Below are 20,534 nucleotides of genomic sequence, written 5' to 3' on the forward strand. Positions count from 1 at the left end.
TTCAGTACTAACGTGCTGGCGGCGTCTGCTGTACGAACCCACCCATCCGGCGGTGATTGACAGGCGGGCCCGACAATCTCTGGCTTTTAACTGGATTCCCACGTCCCTCTTTCTCAGGGTTGTTTTGGTTATTTGACTGAAGATGTGACAGCCATGGATTAGTAATAATGTACAGTGAGACGTGATTATTAATGTACTCAACAAACACAGACATAATGGCTTCAGAATACCTATATGGATCCATTTGAAATGTATTATAACAATTAATATTATCTACTGTGTATACATGTAATGTGTTTTATATATAATAAATTATACAGTAATGTGCATCCCAGTCCCACACAACCATATTAACATCAGGCACATATTTCACCAAAATGTGTGTATATTGAGGGAAACAGCATGGATGTGTTTGTTGTGGACCTGCCCCCAACAACCAATGGGAGCCGAGCGGGCGGGAGCTCCTGAAAGCTAGGTTTGTTCGACTCGAAGCAGTGGCTCCTCCCGTAGAACCAGTGAACTCGTCCAATGGGAAGCTCAGAAACCGAGTGGGGTGATCCGACGTCACATCTCTGGGTCTAGTGATTACATCATGTGTATGCATCTTAGAATAGTGGTGGCATCGGCAGGGAAATAACCTGCAGTGACACAGGTAGCAAAACAGAATTTAAAATGAGGCAAATTGTATATTTTGGCCAAAGAAATTTATACAAATACTATCCCCTCAGTGCAGTAATACATCTCATTTCGCTTAGTAAAGTGATGCTTCTTCCAGCAAACAACGCACTTTAATTACTAATAATGTAAAAAAAACTTTATTTTCAGATCAGCTAAAGTAAAACTATAGTTGGGGTTATATATATTCTGTTGTCACATGAGCACAAGGGGGGAGCCTCACAGTGGCACAGTGGGGAAATAGGTCAGTGACCTAGAGTAGCATGGCAAAGCTGTTGTCAGTTTTAGGGGAGTGGAGTAAAATTAAAAGCCTGTGAACAAGCCTGGTGTTGCAGGTACAGGGGTGTGTTAGTCTGTAGGTGCAAGCCTTATTCACTTGTTCACTTTTTTTTTGGTTACCTTCCAAATGATGCTCTGCTTGGTGACTGAAAGAAGCAAACCTCTTCCTCAAAAACTGTGTGTATCAAAGGTTTGTTTACATTTTACGCGTGCTGAACACTGGAGCAGAAGTGATGAAGTGTCCATGAACCAAGGTACAGGGAGGGGGGTGAGAGGCTCATGTGACAATGGATGGTCAGTACAGTGCAAGATTGAGGGTGGGTTGCATCAGCATGCGCATAAAGGAGAAGTAGGAGATAGTCACACAACCCTGTATTGTACAATAACTGCAAACAGTTGTGAGGTAGAGGTCAGACATTGCTAGTGTTTTATTGGGCAGTTACATACGTGCATTAGATCAAACAAAAATCTGACCATTAATAAATGGCAGCAGACGGCACAGCCATACAGACATGAGACACCCACCATCAGAAAACACATCTCTCTTCCATGTCCATGAAACGTCAGCTAAATGCTCTGTTTCGTCAGTATTAAAAGACATTCAGAGAGACAGAATTTTGAGGAATACATGTTGCAATCGGGACTTAACCCTCAAGCAAGTAACACAATACACTCTGTTACAGATCCAGAGATATGAAACACACAAACAGAAAATGACTCAAAGTTCCCTTTTAAAAGGATCTCCTGTTTTATTACTCCTCTTTGTTCAGCCTGCACGGCAAAAGTCAAAGTTAACGCTATGGTTTATTGTAAATGTAACACTATTATCTCAGATACCTGGCAACCAGTAAGCCTATATAACCGTACAGCATTTACAACATTGAAAAGTTAAAGCTTGTTAATCATTAATTTTCCTCAGCTAAAATACATTTAAATATTTAAATCATAATGATGGTGTAGACACATATGTTTTTAATGTCACCATTGAATTTACTTATAACAAATAATGAATATTTCCGTCTTGTGGAAGGCCGATAATGACAACTGGTAAATCAACAAATTTTGAAAGCATGATTAAGCTAGGGAGGAATTTCAAAAGGAATGCCTAAATTGACAAGGCTTTTGGTGTTATAACTGGACAACGTTAAAACAAACCAGAGCCTCAGGAAAAGAGCTGTAACGAAGGCAGGATTGCTTTTTCGCCTCAAACTGCGATCCTAAGTACACCAAAGACAAACTCCAGTCAGGGCTACTTTGCTGAAATCAGACAATCAAGGAAATGCCAGGCACCAGCTCCAACAGGTGCAGATGAATCATGCCAAAATGAAAAAACACAAGAATGAAAATAATCTTTGACTGTCCAAATCAAAGAAAGTACAACTGAGGTTTTGTTTACTGCATGCTTCTGCCTGGACCACAAAAAGATCAATGATACAAACTTGTTTTTTTTTCTTTTTACATGAACTATAAAAATACAATCAGGGGATGAAATGATAAATAAGCCTATATGCTGTCTCTTACAATGAGCCAATACATTTTAACCAGTTACAGGAATTCCTGTATTTTGAGGTATATATATATATATTACATAATATAGAGCAACTAGTTCTACCTATATGAATACATCCTTTATGACAGTCCATTACTGTAAGTTATACATTTTGTATTTAAGTCGATTATGGTGTCAGCGAATGTCTTGCTGATAATTTAGATGCCATATTGTGTTTTGCATCTTTACGTAATCTTTAATATTCTTAAACGTTTTTGCAATTATAAGTTTGTGAATGAGCTGCAATGACACTTTAGAAAAATGTGTGCAAAATGAAGTCAATCTAAAGACCGTTTCCCATCCCCCTACAAAAATAGTAACCATCTTGTAAACACAAAGGCCAAAATACAGATTTGTTTTTGCTTCAAAGTGCACAGACATTAATATAGCAGGGAAAGGAAAATGTTCATCATCCCTTAACATTTCAAACATGGACTCAATTATTGTTCCATTCAGTGCTAGTTGGTCTTTAAAGCCTTAATATTCTTTGGAATGGCTAAACGTGTATTGCTCAAAAGCATACTTTTCCTAGTTATATTTGTAGCGTTTCAGAGGACTGAATAGACTGATGGGAAATATTCAGAGAGCACGTTCCTTCCCCTTAGCTATTTGAAATACATAACAGAGATTCCTAACTAGTGCTTTTTAGGTTTTTTTATTCCCTTTGGTTAAAGGAATGCTGGCATACACTCATCAAGATTAGCTAATATTTAGCTATTATATTCATAGTTAGCTAAATTAGCCGATTAACTTAAGTCTTTTCTCCACACTGCCTCAGGCAAATTGGGTAATAATGTGTTGCCCTTCCACACATATCTCAGTATAAGAGGCATGACTAGAGCTTAAACTTAAGTATTTGTAAAAAAAAAAAAAAAAAACATACCACAGCGCTAGTACAGAACAAACCATTAAAACAATAAATGCATAAATTAGCAATTAGCTAACAACACAATATAATCCTAATTGTATTCTTCCATACTGACTCAATGCATTGCCCTGCAGTGAACTTTTTACATTAATTTCGCAGTAATATACCACATTTTTAAACCCCATCAGACAAGTAAGGATGTCTTCCTTTGGTGGCGCATTACCAATGAGATGCAGGGCTGGAAGTAGTACATCCCACACTAACAGATTAATACATCCATATATAGTAAAACGCAACATGGTTGTGCGCAGTAAACATATTGGACCTCTGCATGTCGGCGCAACACTGTGGCAAGAGAATGACAAGGAGGTGGAGATCACTTGACTGCCGGTCAGAGACGAAATGGGACTGGAAAGACTGGAGGGATCATTTAGGACGAGGACCTTTAGATGCCCAAGAGAAGAGACCGAGGCCCTCCGCTAACAGTCTACAAGGCAAAGAGGGTGTCTTCCGTCCGCTCAGCCTTCTTGTGGGAGCCACCAGGAGCGCGGGCAGGGGGAGCAGGGTTAGCTCCCGGGGGAGAAGGCAGAGAGTCGACTGCCTTCGCTCGCTCCTCCAGGAACTTATCAAATTCTGATGGAAAAAAAATGATTTGTCAGAGGCGTGGATAGTTAAGGGTTTATCAATTGTATATTTTTAATCAGCACATTAACAAAACTTCTGATCAAGTCTATACCTTCACTGGTCACCCCTTCCTCTGCGGCATCCCCTTTCTATTAAGAAGGGGAAAAAAGTAATCAGACACACTTTTCAGTGGAGTTGTCTTTGTTTGAAAAGACAGAAATAAACCTTAGTAGTGTACAGTCAGCAACACAACAAGCGGATACATAAAAGTGTCATACAAATCAAATGCCTGTGAAGACCACACAAACTGAGACAAATCCATTCAAATTTGCTCACGAAGGATCCGTCAATCATGCCTCCTCCCACACACTTTTTCGCAGGTGAAGACAACAAGGAACCCTCTTGAGCCCAACTCCACAACCTCCACATGCATATGTTAAGGAAGCTCCTATCAGCTGTTTAAACATGGCGATCTTCAGCACTATGTTAGCATTTTGTGAATCAAGCTACACAGTAAACTGTTATACGTCAGTCATCAGCGGGAAAATGACAGTGAACGAAAAGATGTGACGTGAAAGGAAACTAAAGTCAAATGTATGCAGTCATGTGAGATGGTTGGATGAAATGAGTTATCGAAGAAAAAACGAACAAAACCGAGGGTAGACGAGAGAGAGAAAGAAGAGAAAAAGAGATAAATCAAGGAAAAGAAGTCTCACCACGTCAGCACAGAGCCACTCCTCTATGTCATCCATGACAGAGGACTGCGATACGGGGATCTATGGAGCAAAGCCATGGACAAACCAAGGGGTAGCACCAAAGCCACGCAACAGAAAGACCCCAACAACAAAAAACAAAAATTGTAACACACACACACACACACACACACACACACACAACACACACAAACAAACATAAAAATAACAAGAATAGGAATCACCAAAAGGCTCAGAAAGGAAGATGATAAAATTAAACAAATCAAAATGAGAACACAAAGAAAATCTGCCCCTCTCAAGTCAGTGCTCTTATTGTTTGATCATGTGCAACGATCTGCTACTCAGCTGTCTTCTATGAGAACAAGAGTTCCCAGGTTGTGTATTGTTCTCATTACTTCTGTAGTGCTGACATGGCTTAACAGCTGCCGACTAATGTCACACAGCAGTGTTAATTATTCCACATCATTAGATAATTAGCAAATCACTTGAACTTGATTAAGAGATTGATTGGATGGGAGAAGCTGAAAGCACGGGGACTGTCGAGAGGCAGGGCATATACACATATACGGGAAGCACGCGCACACACACGCACGCTGCACACGTGAACGTGATGATGGGAGCCATGTCAGGGTGGATGGTGTACGCTTGTGTTCATTTTTCTGGAGAAACCAAACAATCACAGTGATTCAGGACCGCTCGGAAATTGTGGCATTAGATGTCACTGATAAAGGAACCTTTAATGTCCATCCACGAGAAGTAACAATTAGGCCAACTGAAAAAAGTTATTTGTATGCTTTTTGTTTACAGAAGCCGAAAAGGCATTGACTTCAAACACAATACATAAAAGTCTCATCTTCTACATCCTTTCACGTCAACCTGATAAGTTGAAACCAAAAACCTTTTCCTGAGGCCCTGTTATATACTATATAAACACTGGTGGTGGGGTTTCCTCTTGAGATCACAGTGAGGGAGCATTTCAAAATAAAGGCCATGGCAGTGGGGCAGTGAGAGTCATTCACAGGAGAAAAAAAAACACATGCAGCTGTGTGAACTGGGGAGAAAATGTTTCAGGAAAAAAGTGTCTGTCCCTATCATGACTCACAGCTTTTATATATTACCAACATTATTGTCACACTGTTAATAAAACAAATATTACAACTTCTGACTCATCTGTTAGTTGGTTGATTTATTTCTGGTTAGAGTGTGAGTTTGTTGTTAAGTACATCTAGTGTATTATCTAAGATCCAAAGACAGTTAGAGAACAGCTGACACATACTCTCCACTACACAGCAAACCACCATCCATTTGCTAATTATTTTATGCTGGAATGATATGTTATTGTTACTTTAACAATGTTCTTCATTGTTGATTTGCCATTGCTGTGTAGCAGAAGTATCTGTACATCTTTGCTGTTTTAGTGTTTGACTGTTAAAGAGATGAATGGAGCTGATGGAAGTTCCTGTGAGCAGTCAGGCTCATTGTCCCATCCATAAAGGGGTGACATTAAAGTAGAAAGCATCAGTTATGGGTATAGTGTTTAGCACCCATGTCAATAGAGTACAGTAGAGGTGGGCAATATTGATAAAATCTTAAAAGTTTAATAACACTGCAATAATACATTTTGTTTTCTGGGAATTCAATTTATATAAAAAATATCAAAACAATGTCTGTTTTTGGTTAATCGTGTAAATTAAATCAAATCATACTTCATCATGCAAAACTCCTGTAAAATCAGTATTGCCATAAAACAATCCTGTTAATTGATTTGCAACATCTCCTGCAATGGACTATAACAACCACTAAAACAGATAACTCAGCAGAATCAGTATAGCTAACGTAGGTATCGTCATATTGCCCAGAACAACATCTGTACTTCTGACATGGAGATGGACGTTGTTTGGGGAGGGGAAACTTGATAAGGCGTTTGTTTGTGCATTCCAGGACAGAGCAGTGAGATGAGGATGAAAATGAAGAGCAGCTCATTATGCATGATGCCACAGGAGGCTGAGAGCAGGGGGTGACGGTGGACATGAGGGAGGGGTAGGAGGACACATTGAGGATGGAGTCCTCACCATTCCTTGGGTAATAAGCCAGCTGTCTATGGGCAGCTCCTGATCTGCTGGGTTATCATCCCCTTTTACCCTCAGCTGAATCAACAACAGAACAACACCTTACACAAGAGAAGAAAGGTAGCAGGCCCCACCACAGCATAGCACACAGTGCAGAGAGAGAGACAGAGGAGAAGTCAAATTTAAAGGGAGTGCCATTTAAAGTGTGGGAGAAAAGAGGGGAGAAGGTAAGAAAATGGTGAAAGGCTCATTCCATAAAGATGACAATGAGGAAAATAAAAAGCTCCCTCAAGTAAAAATGCTGTACGAGGCAAAGGGTAGTAAACTAAAAAAAAGGGATGGTATGCGCAATCACTGCTGTGTGTGTGCATGTGTGCGTCTGCATTTGTGTATCATGGCAGTTCAGGTTTCAGAATCATCTGTGTACATAGTTACAATGCAAAGTAACATAACCATGCAAATACATCTGACGGTGTGCTCTGAAAACCACTACGAAAATCTTGAAACTTGCATGTGACTTCACAAACTGATTGCATGGTGTTTTATTTAAATAAACAGAAACTGAAGAAAGAAAGAAATGTACTGATAACTGATATGAAGAATGAGAAATCCGAATCCATATTTTTTTTAAAGAACTGCTAGAACTAATATTTACCAGGAACAAAGGCAACAAAATCACACCATTTTGAATTCTTACTTATAGGCACACTTAACACTCGCAGTTACCACATTGTAAGATATTTATTTTAGCTAATCAGTTATAGCAATAGTCAGTACACAAACCTACGCCTTTTTGTTTGATCAAAGTTCGAGTATCAATTCAATTCAATTTTATTTATATAGCGGCAATTCACAACAACAGTTATCTCATAGCGCTTTCATATAGAGCAGGTCAAGACCGTACTCGTTGTGCTATTGCACTGCACACAGGACAAATGTCACTGCAGAAAATACAGTTTTACAGACCATCACATGCAGGGAATGACCAAGGGCTGAGGGCGGACTGGTATGGGAAGGCTTTTTCAGCCATGTAAATTACACAGCACCCACACTCCAAACATGGGTAAAAGCTGCATTAAATGGCATGCATCAGCGTACTCACCCCTCCTGCGTTCTGCTGTCTCACATCCAAAGCCGAGGCCAGGCCGCCTAGAGCCTGGGGGTCCTCATACTTTACACTGTGCATGAAAACATAAACAACTTAGTTAAGATATAACACTGAAGCAGCAGAATGACAAATTAAAAACACAAACAAAAACAAAATGAAAAACGTGACAAATTAAGGAAAAATCCTCCCTGAAAGTATTCTTCTTCAACACTGCAAAAAAAGACAGCAACAATACCCAGCATTTCTCACCCATTTTATTATTATAATTATATTATATTTTTTGTTCATGGTAAAATGTCAATGACAGAAGGGAATAAATAAACGTGACAAAGGCTGGATTTAAACAAGGGATGTTGCTGTTATGTAGTGCAGACCCCCAAGCCACCAGACACGCTAATATACCCACACAAGTTTGCAATTTTCACACACATTTGTCAAGAATAGGAACAAATCCACAGTACTGGAGAAGCAGGTAAAAGCACCAATTTCAAAATCAAAAAAAAAAACCTTTATTAAACCTGTATGCAGTGAACATTATGGGACAAACTGGTGTCCATCAGTGGTTATGAATAGCTATTTAATTAAAATAAATGACCATGAGAGAATCTGGGCTGCCCCAGAAGTAAAAACTAGAAATCTTGACCTACTTTTTTCGTTGTTCAGCCAGAGAGCTGCTCCTGGTCTGGGCAAACATGTCAAAGTCATCCTGGTTTGGTACAGAGGGCAGTGTACTGCTCACGCTGTCCGCAGCAACATCTGGAGGGGAACAGCAAGAGAGGAAAGGGAAGAGCAAGGAAGACGGAGAAAGCAGAGGAGGAGGATTATAAAGAAAGATTTAAAAATACACGGATAAATGGAAAATGAAATGAAGATTTAGCACTTAGCACTACTATTTAGCACTGTGCAGCTGCCTCTCCATCAAGCTCAACGAGAACAGCATTATATCCAAGCTTTGACCTGAATACTAAAGTATGCAGAGACTTTCTAGAGACCAACAAGGAAGCCAGCAGCGGTAGGGAAGAGAGTCTAGCAATGACTGATGTTGCTGGGCTTATTTCCCATTTGAAGCAAGATTATGAGCCTTTTTTAACACTGCAGAGTCTGGGGAAGAGGGATGTTACAGCTCTGGTAAGAGTGAGTGTATATGTGTACTATAGTAGCAATTTAGGAGTAAGAACTGTGTGCAGGTGAATCCATTTTTCCCTTTACAATGGAAAACAAACTTGATACCAATTTATTCTTACCAAGACCAGCTAGTGCAAAGGACAGCGAGGCTGTAGTGGGTTTATGGGCTGGGGAGGCGGCGGCCCCGGCAGCGGAATGGGGTGGAGGGCTGGAGGTGATCCTGGGCGTGACCACGGCAGGGGAGCCTGGGCCCAGGTCTATCAGGTTGTCCTCTGTGGCCTCATTCAACATCTGAAGAGGGGATGGCGGGTAGAATAAGAGAGTTCACCAAGTATGGATAAAGGGACGTTTGAGTGTTTGCTCTTTGTGTACAGAGATAATACTTATAGCTAGTGAAATTCTAGAGGATTGACTATTTACACAATTTGAAACAACAGTGTGGGTCAGGAGTTGTGGACTGGAGGGTGTTCTATAATACTATATACTCTGGGCTGAATAAACAGTTGCACAAGACTTCAGATGTGTGAGACAGAAGGCAAGAACAGAGGGGATGGCAGGACATATAGTATCTACAGTAGTTTCACACAGCAGTACTGATGCTGACATGTCGTATGGGTCTAAGCATTAGCTCCCTATAGCAGAAGTGTTAACATTCATCACTGTTCATCCCAGCACACAGGCTAGGACTGAACAGGGTAGCAGTGTCATACTTGCCTCCATCAGCTAGCCACAACACAAACATACAGAATACACAGAATCAACAGAATGCAAAAAACAAACAGCTACGTGGGATGTAGTGAGAGATGCCCCGATCCCCTGGCGAATCACTGATACTGGCAAATGTAAAAGCAAATTGGAACATGTTCTGCTTTGCTCTCCCAGTTTTAATAGAGCTAAAACTGCCTTACAAATGAATGCTGCAGTGGACTGTGTATACTGTTATAACATGCAGGAAAGAGTCATTATTAATTCAGACACTTCAGTCATTTCAAAAGGTAAAATAAGCACAACAAATACATGTTTGAAACATCTCTCATAGCATCCTTAACGTTAGACAAATTGCCACAGGACACACAAATGCAGATGTATTGAAATGGATTTTTTTTTTTGCTGAAAGCAAAGAGAAAACAAGTGATCTTAAAAGAGAATTTTGGGAGTTTGATTTCTGCTCTTAAAACGCAGAGTTTCTGTTGATGGTACTCACCCCGTTGTTCTGCGCGGCTCTACCCGACCTGTACCTCTCGTACCTACGAGCAGCACAAAAACCTTTGAATGTTTCACCACAAGCTTTGTGAGGTTCAGATGCTTACACGCGTTTCATCTTCAGACACATCATGAAAGAGACATTTTACCAGTTTGAAGCCGCAGAATGTCTAACAGGAAGGAGTTTTGCACAGTTCTTCATACAAGATCAGTAGTTTTGTGGTGTTTGAACTCAAACTGGCACACACAAGTGTGCTTTCTCAAAAAATTGGATTTTTCATTGATAAGCTTGGGTATAATCACATCTGGAGCCTCATCTTTAAAATCATAGACTGAGATATAGTTTGGCAAACCAAAATGTTCTAACAAGTACCAATTACTTATCCCATCAAACACAGTGGACCAAAGTCATCCGTTTTAGCTGTTGGATAGGCAAAAATTGTACTGACATCAAAGATCTTTTTAACTTTCATGTGGATTTTTCTGACAATCATGGCATGACAGTCCTTGTACAAAGTCTAACTGATGGTTTGGTCCGCTCTGATTGGTGAGTAGGACTGTAACAGGAGGCGCGTGGCGCGCTTGTGATTGGTGAGCAGGTCTGTCACACAAGGATGACAACGGAATGAATTTGTAACTGCATGACTGTTTAAAACTGGTCAGATGCGCCGTATAATTAACCTACATTTTAATCGCCGTCTTCACGATTAGCTAATCGCGTTCTTTCAAATTGCAATTTCGATTTGAAAACGATTAATTGTTCAAGTCAAGTCGTATTGGATCGTACCTCTCATATCGGAGGAAAATGTTGTTGAGGTCATCATTGACATGTAGCAGCTCCTCAGTCACTTCCTCGTTAGAGATGCGTGAAATCAGCTCAACCACTCTCTGCTGCATGGCCCTGCATGTTCTGTTCAGCTCCTTGGTAGATCAACAGACGGATCAATAAATTTGTTGATAAATTAATGGAAAGAAACAGAAACAAATGGAGATGGGGAAAGAGCTAGCTATAGAGGGAAGGACAGACACGCACACAAACAAAGTGTATATCTACTAATGACTCGACCCTGTATTAACAAATAATTTTGTCAGACACATACAATGCTGGATATTGTCTAAACTTTGGAACATAAACTGTATGTATATTTTCTTACAAGACATTTAATGTTAAGCAAGTCAGAAATATTTGCTTAACTGTGTAAACATTCTGTGAATGAAAGAAAGAAAAAAGAAAAGGCACCACATAACCATTACAACTGGCACAGGCACCTTAGCTCGGGGCCATATCCTTGCAGCTGACAAAAATACCTGAGTGGATTTGGCCCGCGTAGATTAAACTCTGCATGAGTTTCTATATCTCTGGTCAATTGCCAATTCCAGGAATTTCCACCACAGCCAACTGGCTCCTGATAAGTTGCAGGCGAGTTGATCATCTCCTCTGAAAACTAAAGACACTACTCCCCCCGGTGGCTGCACATAATTCCAACACTTTACAGCTGACGTGCCATGTTGGAAAGCTTCTTACTGTCTGAATTTAAGTACATGGAAATTAATTTAGTGAAATATTTAGCATGAGCCTATATTCACAGTGTTTTGTTGAGTAGGGATCTATTGACAAACCCTTTCATATAAAGAACAAAAAGAAAACAAAAATCTGATTTGCTTGCTCCAAATCATCTTGTGATTTGATTATTTTGCCTTTGCAACTTTAAAACTCATTAAATATTAAAAACGCATCAAGTAAAATTGGCACAACATGAGCAATACGTTGTGATGCTGTATGTGTTTGGTTAAGATACACCTCACAGTATATTCATGTGCCTCTAACCTGAAGCAGTTCTAGGTCAGAGGCATCTTCCTGGCCAGGGACCATCTCTGTCAGCATCTCTGACATGACTTTGGTGTTTCCTCTCACTATGTCCAGCTCACTACGCAGCCGGGCGATCTGAAAGCACACAAGGTCAAAAGGTTATTAAAAAACATTCAGGGCTTATTTGGAATCGGCAGTGCTGCGGATGTTCTTGACAGCAGGAGATAGTTATGATATGTCAGTAAAATCTGCTTTATTTTAATAAAAAAGCTTTATTGACAGTCTAAGGGAGGAAATTGTTTGTATTGATAAATTAAGCTGAGTTCACTTTACATGCAACAGGTGCAGCAAAAAGTTCAGTCAAAGGTAGCTGTTGATGCCTCTCACCTGTTCAGGGGTTGCTTTGATAGGGCTGGGCATGTTGGGGACCTGTGTGGCAGGGTCGGGGGTCGGGGAAGGTGCAGGAGTCCCGACAGCAGGTGATGCGGGGGCTAGGTACTTCATCATGGCCGGGTCCACCTCTGGTGTACCCTGGAGGAAACAAAAAACACCTTAGGAAAATTGCTGTGTGAACATCCACATGTGTTTGTACTGTATGTGCGTGTCTTTATTTTCACCCTCTGTGGTGTGTGAATGGGAGACAGTGCGTCCAGGTCTGCCATTGGGAACTCAATCCCTTTCCTCTTCAGTTCCTCATAAATGTGGACCACACCAGTTAGATCAGGGCTACTCCTGAAGGCATCAGCCCATGCCTACACACACACACACACACAATAAACATAAAATAGTACACATATCACACAATTTCGCAATGGAAGTGTGGCTTATTTGTGAACAGGAACAGAAACAGCACTAACAGAGAACGCACCAATACCTGTATGAGTGACAGCACTTTGTCTTGTACGATGGTCGGAGGATTGGATTTAGGGGAGATGACTTTGACCAACACACCGTCGATAAAATCTCTGTTGGCCACCTGGACATGAAACCTGTGACCACAGTTCTTCACACATGTCTCCAATACCTGCAGAGAGGAAGACAGATTTAAACAAAGGTGTAAGCCTGTAATATTTAAAAATATAAAAACAAACTGGAGAGCAGGAAAGTTCTTGTGTTTGAGGCAGCTGAGAAAAGGAAGGACTTTGCTCTCTGGTGTTCATACAAGATCTCAGTCAGGATGCTTTCATCACGCAGAGGGGCTTTTAACCAGCAGAGCTGTCAAATGGGTGAACATAGAACACAAGGCATTGCTAAAACCAGCCCCGACAGTGGCCGGGAGAAGAGACACAACGGAAGAAAGTGACCAAGAAAGAACACAAAATCTGGAGAGGTCAACTTTTACGCAGCGTGCAATCCTTTAATGTGGCTTACACATTGAAAGGAGGCTTGGACACGGCTTCCTGAGAATAAAATCAGCACAAAATATGTGCCATTTTTATATGATTTAAAAAAAAGTAAGGACTTCTCACCGTCAGCGCCAGCATCACTTCTCTGTAGTTCTTGTTACCACTGAGTCTCTTCTTCAGTGCCCGCATCGCGTCTTTTGGCCTGCAGCGAAACGTCAGAGAAAACACAGCTGGATGAAGCACCCCAGCTGAGAGTAGGCATAACATCTTTGACTTTGTTGGAACAAATGGTTTTCTGTGCCACATTAACAGATGCCAGTCAGTCTGTCAGTGTAACTGTTTGACTAAGACAAAGAAGAACCGTCGCACCATCTGTCTCTCTCTCTATTTTCTCTCTGCGTGACTCTCTGTTTCTCCCAAGGCAAGATCAAAGCTGTCCATGCATGAAGAGTTTAGGTTTGGCTTTCTGCCTCACACTGCCCGTCTCTCCACTGCAGATGAGGCATCATAAGCTTTTATGAACTCCTTCATGAGATACGGTAGATTTATTATGTTCTGATATAGATAGAAATGGAGGGAGATGGAGTGCGAAATCTGATATAATGCTTCCTCCGACAGCATGTGTGTGTTAAGTGTGTTTCTGAGTGTTACAGCTGCATTTTGTTGGTTTTTGATGGAGCATCTGTTTTGTCAAATATTGTTTCCGTACTACTTGAAAGCACAGTCTTGCAAGGCAACATTATCAGTTGCTGAATTTCCTGAACCTCAAGTCTAAACAGATATTGTTTAATTTTCTGAACATCTTGCAGACAAGACGTTCTGTGTTTTGCGAAGCAGAACTCCCTCTGTGTGTGTGTGTCTTTGAGTGTGACATAGAGGGCCCCATGTCGCATGTCAAGACAATGAGTGTGCGTAGGCATGAAGAATGTGAAAAGGCAGCGGAAAAGAGAAAAAAAGGAAAGTGCTGACGGAAAAAATGGAAAAAGACAGATTCCAATTTTCTTCCCGAAAAACACTCTTTTTCATAAAAAGGAGATACTGGCTGGGATCCCATTACATTTATGTAAGCCGATTTAATGATGAATGTGCCTAACTCTCAGAAAACTAAAAACTTTTTTTTCTAGGAAGCCTAATTACAAGTGAATTCAGTGGTGTCGAGAAGAACCTTACAAAGTGTAAAATAAATGGAAATTCAAGTCTCATCAGAATCTACATTGTGTCTTATAAACACAGTTGGCTGGGCATCTTTTAACGTAGTAGACTGACATAAGAATTTCATTCATTCGTTCATTCATTCAGCCAGTGGCACCTAAAGAAAACAAAAGGCCGTCTGTAGTGTGGTGTCTGTTGGTGAAGCGCAGCAGTCAAGTGTATTATTTGTTGGAGTCACTCAGTCAGCCAGTGTGTGACAAAACAATGAAACGTCCATTAAGTATTGGTACTGACTAATCCTGCAGAACGCTGATAAAGCATATTATAACCCATGATTAACTCCCAGAAGGTGTAGCAACTCACCCCTCGTCTGTCTCATTTATGATATCGCAGATCTCCATGTTGAGGGTCCAGTCCTCATTCTGTAGGCCTCCATCTGTGGCCCTCTCTGGAGGAAAAAACAAAGTTCAACAGAATATTCATACTCATATAATGTTGTTTCCCCTTAAATTCTGTCTGAGCACCTAAAAATAAATGTAAGTGTTGAGCCCTGAGCCCATCCTTAGTCTTCAGTGTAGTGTAGTCGTGTCGCATCGGTTTCTATTTAATTTACAGCAATATGTGCACAGACCCAACTTTATTCACAATACCGTGGAGAGAAATATACAATACAGAGAGTTTAGTTTTATCTGAATACTAAGTCTTGGCTACACCCATAATCTGTATAAACACCACAACCCAAATCTGAGGGTGGCTGGCACTAGAGTATTTTTAACTCACAATAGCTGTTGAGCTCATAATAAAAATTATACTGGTACTACTGTGAATTATACGATGTAGCACACCCCTGGCTGGCATTGAAGTAAATTTTAGTTTTGATGCCTGATCCACTAATTGCACCCTGCCAGCTGTCTCACTAGTAAGCATGATGCTGGATGTTAGTCAGGCTCGGGGTGTCGCCTGCACTAAAGTCGTTGCACACTAATTAAAGCAACCATTGGTTTACATAACATTGAAAGTAAAAAGTTACGTAAGCCAATCAGCATGTGGTGACACACTTCAGTCCTCTGTGTCTCTCAAACGTCTCTTCTTCATCAGCCAAGTATTTTGTGTGTACAAGTAATATAACAAATGGAAAACAAATCATGAGCCAAAACCTTATTCACTAAGTTGATGTATGAATCCACACTTTAAAACCCTTGAAAACTTGAAAAAATATAATACTATATATTTTGAAATAAATAAGCAAAGATTGAAGTAAATTTTTTCTATTATTATTATATTTTTTTCAATTATTTATTCGGGGTTTAACACACAAAAACTGCCCCATTATGACTGTGTGGGTGTGGTTTGATCAGATTTGATTGACAGCGACCACCAGATCATGCTGAATCCTGACTGGTGCATGGAAGTACATGACATCATTGGAGCCCCGCCCACTTCTAACTAGTGTGAGAAACATAAAAAAAATATGTATTATATATTATATACATATATAATACATATACATATATTGTTACTAATACTGTGTTCATGTAGGATCCCATTACTCTCTAACAAACAGGGCCTTTTTTTTCTTAACTATTTTTTTGTCAAGAACAACTTCACAAAATTACAGTAAAAATTTGTAAAATGATAACCTGAATAATAAGATATTAAAACAGCTATAGAAAAATCAACTCCAGCTGTTTGTTATTGCAATTATAAATTCAGGAGGACAGTCCGTCCAAGCAAATTCCATTGACAGCCAAACAGGAAACTAATCTTTTAGAAGGGTTGGGATGAAGTCTTGGGTCTAGGATCAGGAGAAAGATCAGACTACTGTCCACCTGTAAACGCGCAAGTGGGTCCAGAGTATAACTGGATTCAAGCGGCCTGCGAACAGACATGTCCTGGTTTCTCTGTAGTGTCCGAGGGTTTTTGGAGTTTCAGTGGACCCAAAGATTGCTATGTACCCGAGTACAGGCTAGCTAGAGAGAGTAGATTAAGTGTACTTCTCTGTTTATTCTCTTTTCAAAATAATTGTAACTCAATTATTTGCTCAACCCCTCAGCCTGTTTTTATTTTCCATTTAACTCTTTGAACCCTGATTGTACACTGCACTGTAACTTTTATTATTTTTTAATTCAATTTCAATTTCCCTATGTTGCTTTTAAACTTTTTTATATTTCCCTGTTGCTTTTATGTTTTATGTAAAGCACTTTGAATTACCTTGTTGTTGAAATGTGCTATTCAAATAAACTTCTTCAGTCCTATTAGTTTTGGCAACATTGTTATCACACATGCACAAAAACCTCTCACATGCTAGAAAATATGATCCACCACCTGTTGCTCCGATGCCTCCCTCCCACTCTGCTAAATTAACTAAAACAATCAGCTGGAAAGACAAAAGCGAACATCTCAGAGGAAAGTGAAGCTGGTGGTGGGTGTGATGCAGCTGTAGACTCTGAGCTGAGACCTGCTTTCCCCTTCACACTCCACCCTACCATTTAATAGAGTTTCGCCTACAGCCAGGAAATTATGTGATCCAAACTGTGAGACGCTACAGTGATGAACTGTCTTTGCAGTCATCACCGCATACCTCTCTCCGCCTCGTCCTTCCTCTCCCGTCCCCCCCAGAATCCATCCATCACATCTGTGGATGCTGATATCTTTCAGCATCATAGTCATTTGGGGCAAGATTCACAGTGAAACAAAAAAAAAGTTTTTAAACTACTGAAGTGAGCTGTGACTGACACTCAATAGATTCTCATTAGACGGTTCTCGAGCTTGGACAGGAGGAGCTTCTCTCCCTGAAGCGCAGAGGACCTGAGCAGGCTGTCATGCCCAGGCCATGAGCCTCTCACTGGGCCGTGTTACCTTCCTTTTGGGAAACTCAGTGTTGGACAAGCCTGACAGCCATGACTTATTCATGCTCTCCCTCCCCTAAACTTAGTTGTCAGAGACTGGGCAAGCAGTGAGAGACAGGCATCTTAAACACACTTATCTACACACAACAGAGACATAAAGTGAATTTCAACATGAGCAGCATTTAAAAACACTGCTCTGTGGCTCTGTGTTAGGCTGCACAGCATATGAAGCATTCATTTGGACTTAACCAAAGACTTAGACCAACCAAAGACCATTCAAGACTTAACCAGCTACTTCTGCTGGGACATCCCATGTAATCTCTTCAAGTGGATTTTCAGGTCAACGCTGGGCAGAGCACAGGTTGCAGAGGAGGAAAGAAAAGAGAAAAGAAAATCTGATCTCTCAATGTGAAATGACCTACAATGACACTGGACATTTAGAGCCTTGCTAATCAAGTTAAATGCCTGCTGAGTGCATTCATTCATGGTGTTGTGTCAATCCCCCCCCATGTCCTGGGAAATCGACACCACACCAGTGAAGGCAGTCCATCACATGGCTTTAACGGCGGCAGGCTGTGCCACGCACTGCCAACAAAGCCAAACATCTCTGGCCCTCGCCGGCGCCATCTCTCCACGTTTTAAGACTCGTCCTTTCACCACACATTTTCTACTTTTCCTTATCTTTTGTCTTTATTCTATTTGCTTACTCTTCTGGATAGCAACAGCAGAAATTCCAGCAAATTCTGGTAATGTACAGGACTCTTTAGCACAGCATTCAGAGGACTGCTGTCTGGTCAAATAACGGAAGAAATTCTGCAAAAGATAAGTCAGCGGATACTAGAGTTATATAAAAAAGATGGCATGGCAAACTGACATATAGGCCTACCTACAAAGGGAACATACACTAAAGGGATCCAATTTAATCCCTTTAATGTATTTTCCACATTTATCATTGGTGCAATTGTATTGGTTGCTTCAGCTAACTGTACTGATAGCCTCTCACCAATATGTTCACTTTTAGAAAAAAGAGGAAAAGCAGGCAACATGCCTTGACCATGAAGCTACAGTATGAAGAACAGAAAGAAACAAAACATACAAAAGAACCAAGGCTTGAATTTCACCTCATGAAAAATGACAACAAAAGGAAATGCACACATAGTAAACACCTGCACACATCATTCACCACCTCACAGTCACTTTGGAAATGAAAAAGCTCCTTGAAGTTCTTCACAATGGGTCCCTCAACAGATGTTATCTGTCTCCTCTGTCGATATATCTCTCTCTCTCTCATTGGTTCAGGTAAGCTGATCCTTCGCCTGGCTGCTGTGGAGTACTGTAACACTGCAGCAGCCAAACTGACAGCCGGCTGTACAACTCTGCACAGTGCAGTCACTCACAACAGAGAAACCAGGCAGAAGACGCAGCCATCTCTGTGAAATTGGAAAATCCAAGATGTGCCAAGATGCATAAACTAGAAGGACCAATGTAACGTAAAATGCTTGAGAGGATGCTCACAGTTAGTGTCTGAGGGTAGTCTTGGATGACACGGCACATAGCAGTTGACCAGTGGGTGGTGGGAAACATTCACTCTGGCCAGAGGACAATTCAAAAGCCCCCTAACTCCTATAGATGTCTTTCCTCCAGTATATTTCTACCCAGCGCAATGAGGAGCTTGATTAAGCACTGTGGGGTTATCTACTTTCAAAGTAGTTAAAAAGTATGAGAGCTACACCATAGATTGTATACACAGGCAGGTGCTTATTTTAAAAATACCAGCTTAGTGTACTTTACTCACAGACATATGTAATCAACAAATGCTTCTGTGACAGCTGCTTCATTTACTTAGGCCTAAAGGTAAACACAAAATTGTGAGAAATTAATGTTTGGCCTGCATCTGTTTGGCAGGGGCTTAACTCAAACAAACAGGAAATGCTGCTTAAAATCTTTAGGATTGTTTACACAACTTTGTAAACACTTGCATTCAAAATGAATTATAAACTGTTTATAAATAAAAAGGGAAAATGATATTAGTCATGTCAAGGTAGGAGATTATTAGCTAGCAGAATCAAAGAAGGTGGTCTCTCTATTAAAAGGAACAGAACAGTAATGGTGTTACTGTTACAGCTTGGGTGGGTGATATGCAGACAATCACAAATGGGGGACTTTACATTGTTGCACCCCGACTACACTTTTACATGATCTTAATAAACAAAAGCATTTCAAGTAACAGATCTTACAGAAAATCTATTCTTATCATGTGTGTTATTCTCTCATGAGAAAGGCACAGCAAAGCCTTGGTTGGGTTAGAGGTTTTTCATCTCTGAGCATGTTTGCAAACAACCGGGCAAGACGCAAAGAAAGATGCAACCACACAAAAGGGATGTGGTAATAGGCCACGTCTCCCTTCTCCTCTGCAGGACAAATAAGCACCAGAGAATAGATGCTTGAGATTTAAATCTAAAACCAGCTAGGCTGACCAACTATTGTTCATGAAAACTAAGGAAATACTGAACTTCAGCTTGGCTATGGACACGGCCCATAGCATTCCCTCTCATTTAACTTCCTTTCTTGAAAACTGTATGTGTCTTGTCTACACAAATGCAGTGATTTGACGTATTATGTACAAGTAATTACAGCGGACTAAGTTAGGAAGGTTAGCTGGCTAACATTAGCTGAAAGCTCACTGCAAGTAACGTTAACAGATGACGTTTGTTGCGATGATGCTTGCTAGCTGGCTATTTCCACTGGCGCGACCTCAGTAAACCCTGGCGGAAAACATCAAAATGCTTGTCCATGCTCAAATTATGTATTGTGGAGGAAGTATCACATCTCTGATGAATAATTTTTAAGGCTAACGTACCTATACATTGGCCCACAGGAGTGCTGTACGGATTGCCAAGTAAGAACTCCATTTTGACAACAAACAATCCGCTCGGGAATGACTGAGGCTGTGGCCCAGAGGCGGTACCACCAAGTCCCGCCCACAGATTAATACTATTGGTGCAAAAAACCAGAACCTTCACGACGTATGGCTGGAATCAATGTCGGTCATATTTAGCAAATGAAGCTATGTTCAACAAACATATTTATACAATTTAAACCATATGTATATACATGTAGTTTACTTGATACATGCACGGAAATAGACAAACAACGATATAAAA

The 20,534-nt window shown here is 40.6% G+C and overlaps 1 protein-coding gene across 3 annotated transcripts; it reads right to left on the reverse strand.

Annotated features, from left to right (window-relative positions):
• Nucleotides 1-1,353: 1,353 nt before the first annotated feature.
• LOC119888921 (TOM1-like protein 2) lies at nucleotides 1,354-20,345 on the reverse strand. Of its 3 annotated transcripts, XM_038699720.1 has the most exons (16): nucleotides 20,231-20,345; nucleotides 14,885-14,969; nucleotides 13,493-13,571; nucleotides 12,898-13,047; nucleotides 12,641-12,775; nucleotides 12,411-12,554; nucleotides 12,042-12,158; nucleotides 11,001-11,134; nucleotides 10,215-10,257; nucleotides 9,130-9,301; nucleotides 8,533-8,641; nucleotides 7,880-7,955; nucleotides 6,781-6,855; nucleotides 4,712-4,771; nucleotides 4,108-4,144; nucleotides 1,354-4,004 (listed from the first exon to the last, which is right to left on the reverse strand). In XM_038699720.1, the coding sequence occupies exons 1-16, from the start codon at nucleotides 20,280-20,282 to the stop codon at nucleotides 3,859-3,861; spliced, it is 1,614 nt and encodes a 537-aa protein (XP_038555648.1). In that variant the 5' UTR covers nucleotides 20,283-20,345; the 3' UTR covers nucleotides 1,354-3,858. The 3 variants fall into 3 exon arrangements, with proteins under 3 accessions (XP_038555648.1, XP_038555657.1, XP_038555662.1); XM_038699729.1 differs by lacking the exon at nucleotides 6,781-6,855; XM_038699734.1 differs by lacking the exons at nucleotides 4,712-4,771; nucleotides 6,781-6,855.
• Between the last annotated feature and the right edge of the window lie 189 nt (nucleotides 20,346-20,534).

Source organism: Micropterus salmoides, unplaced genomic scaffold (genome assembly GCF_014851395.1).
Source record: "Micropterus salmoides isolate LMB-PRFRI ecotype aquatic unplaced genomic scaffold, ASM1485139v1 Ms_hic_scaffold_10, whole genome shotgun sequence".
Taxonomy (NCBI): Eukaryota; Metazoa; Chordata; class Actinopteri; order Centrarchiformes; family Centrarchidae; genus Micropterus; species Micropterus salmoides.

Bases quoted from the DNA above. Each gene is read 5' to 3' on its own strand.
- LOC119888921 (XM_038699720.1), bottom strand. From the start codon at position 20,282: ATGGAGTTCTTACTTGGCAATCCGTACAGCACTCCTGTGGGCCAATGT. The intron at 12,555-12,640 runs GTGAAAATAAAG...TGTTTCCTCCAG, and splicing joins CCATTCACACACCACAGAGG to GGTACACCAGAGGTGGACCC. The intron at 4,145-4,711 runs GTGAGACTTCTT...CCTTCTTAATAG, and splicing joins AGTGGCTCTGTGCTGACGTG to AAAGGGGATGCCGCAGAGGA.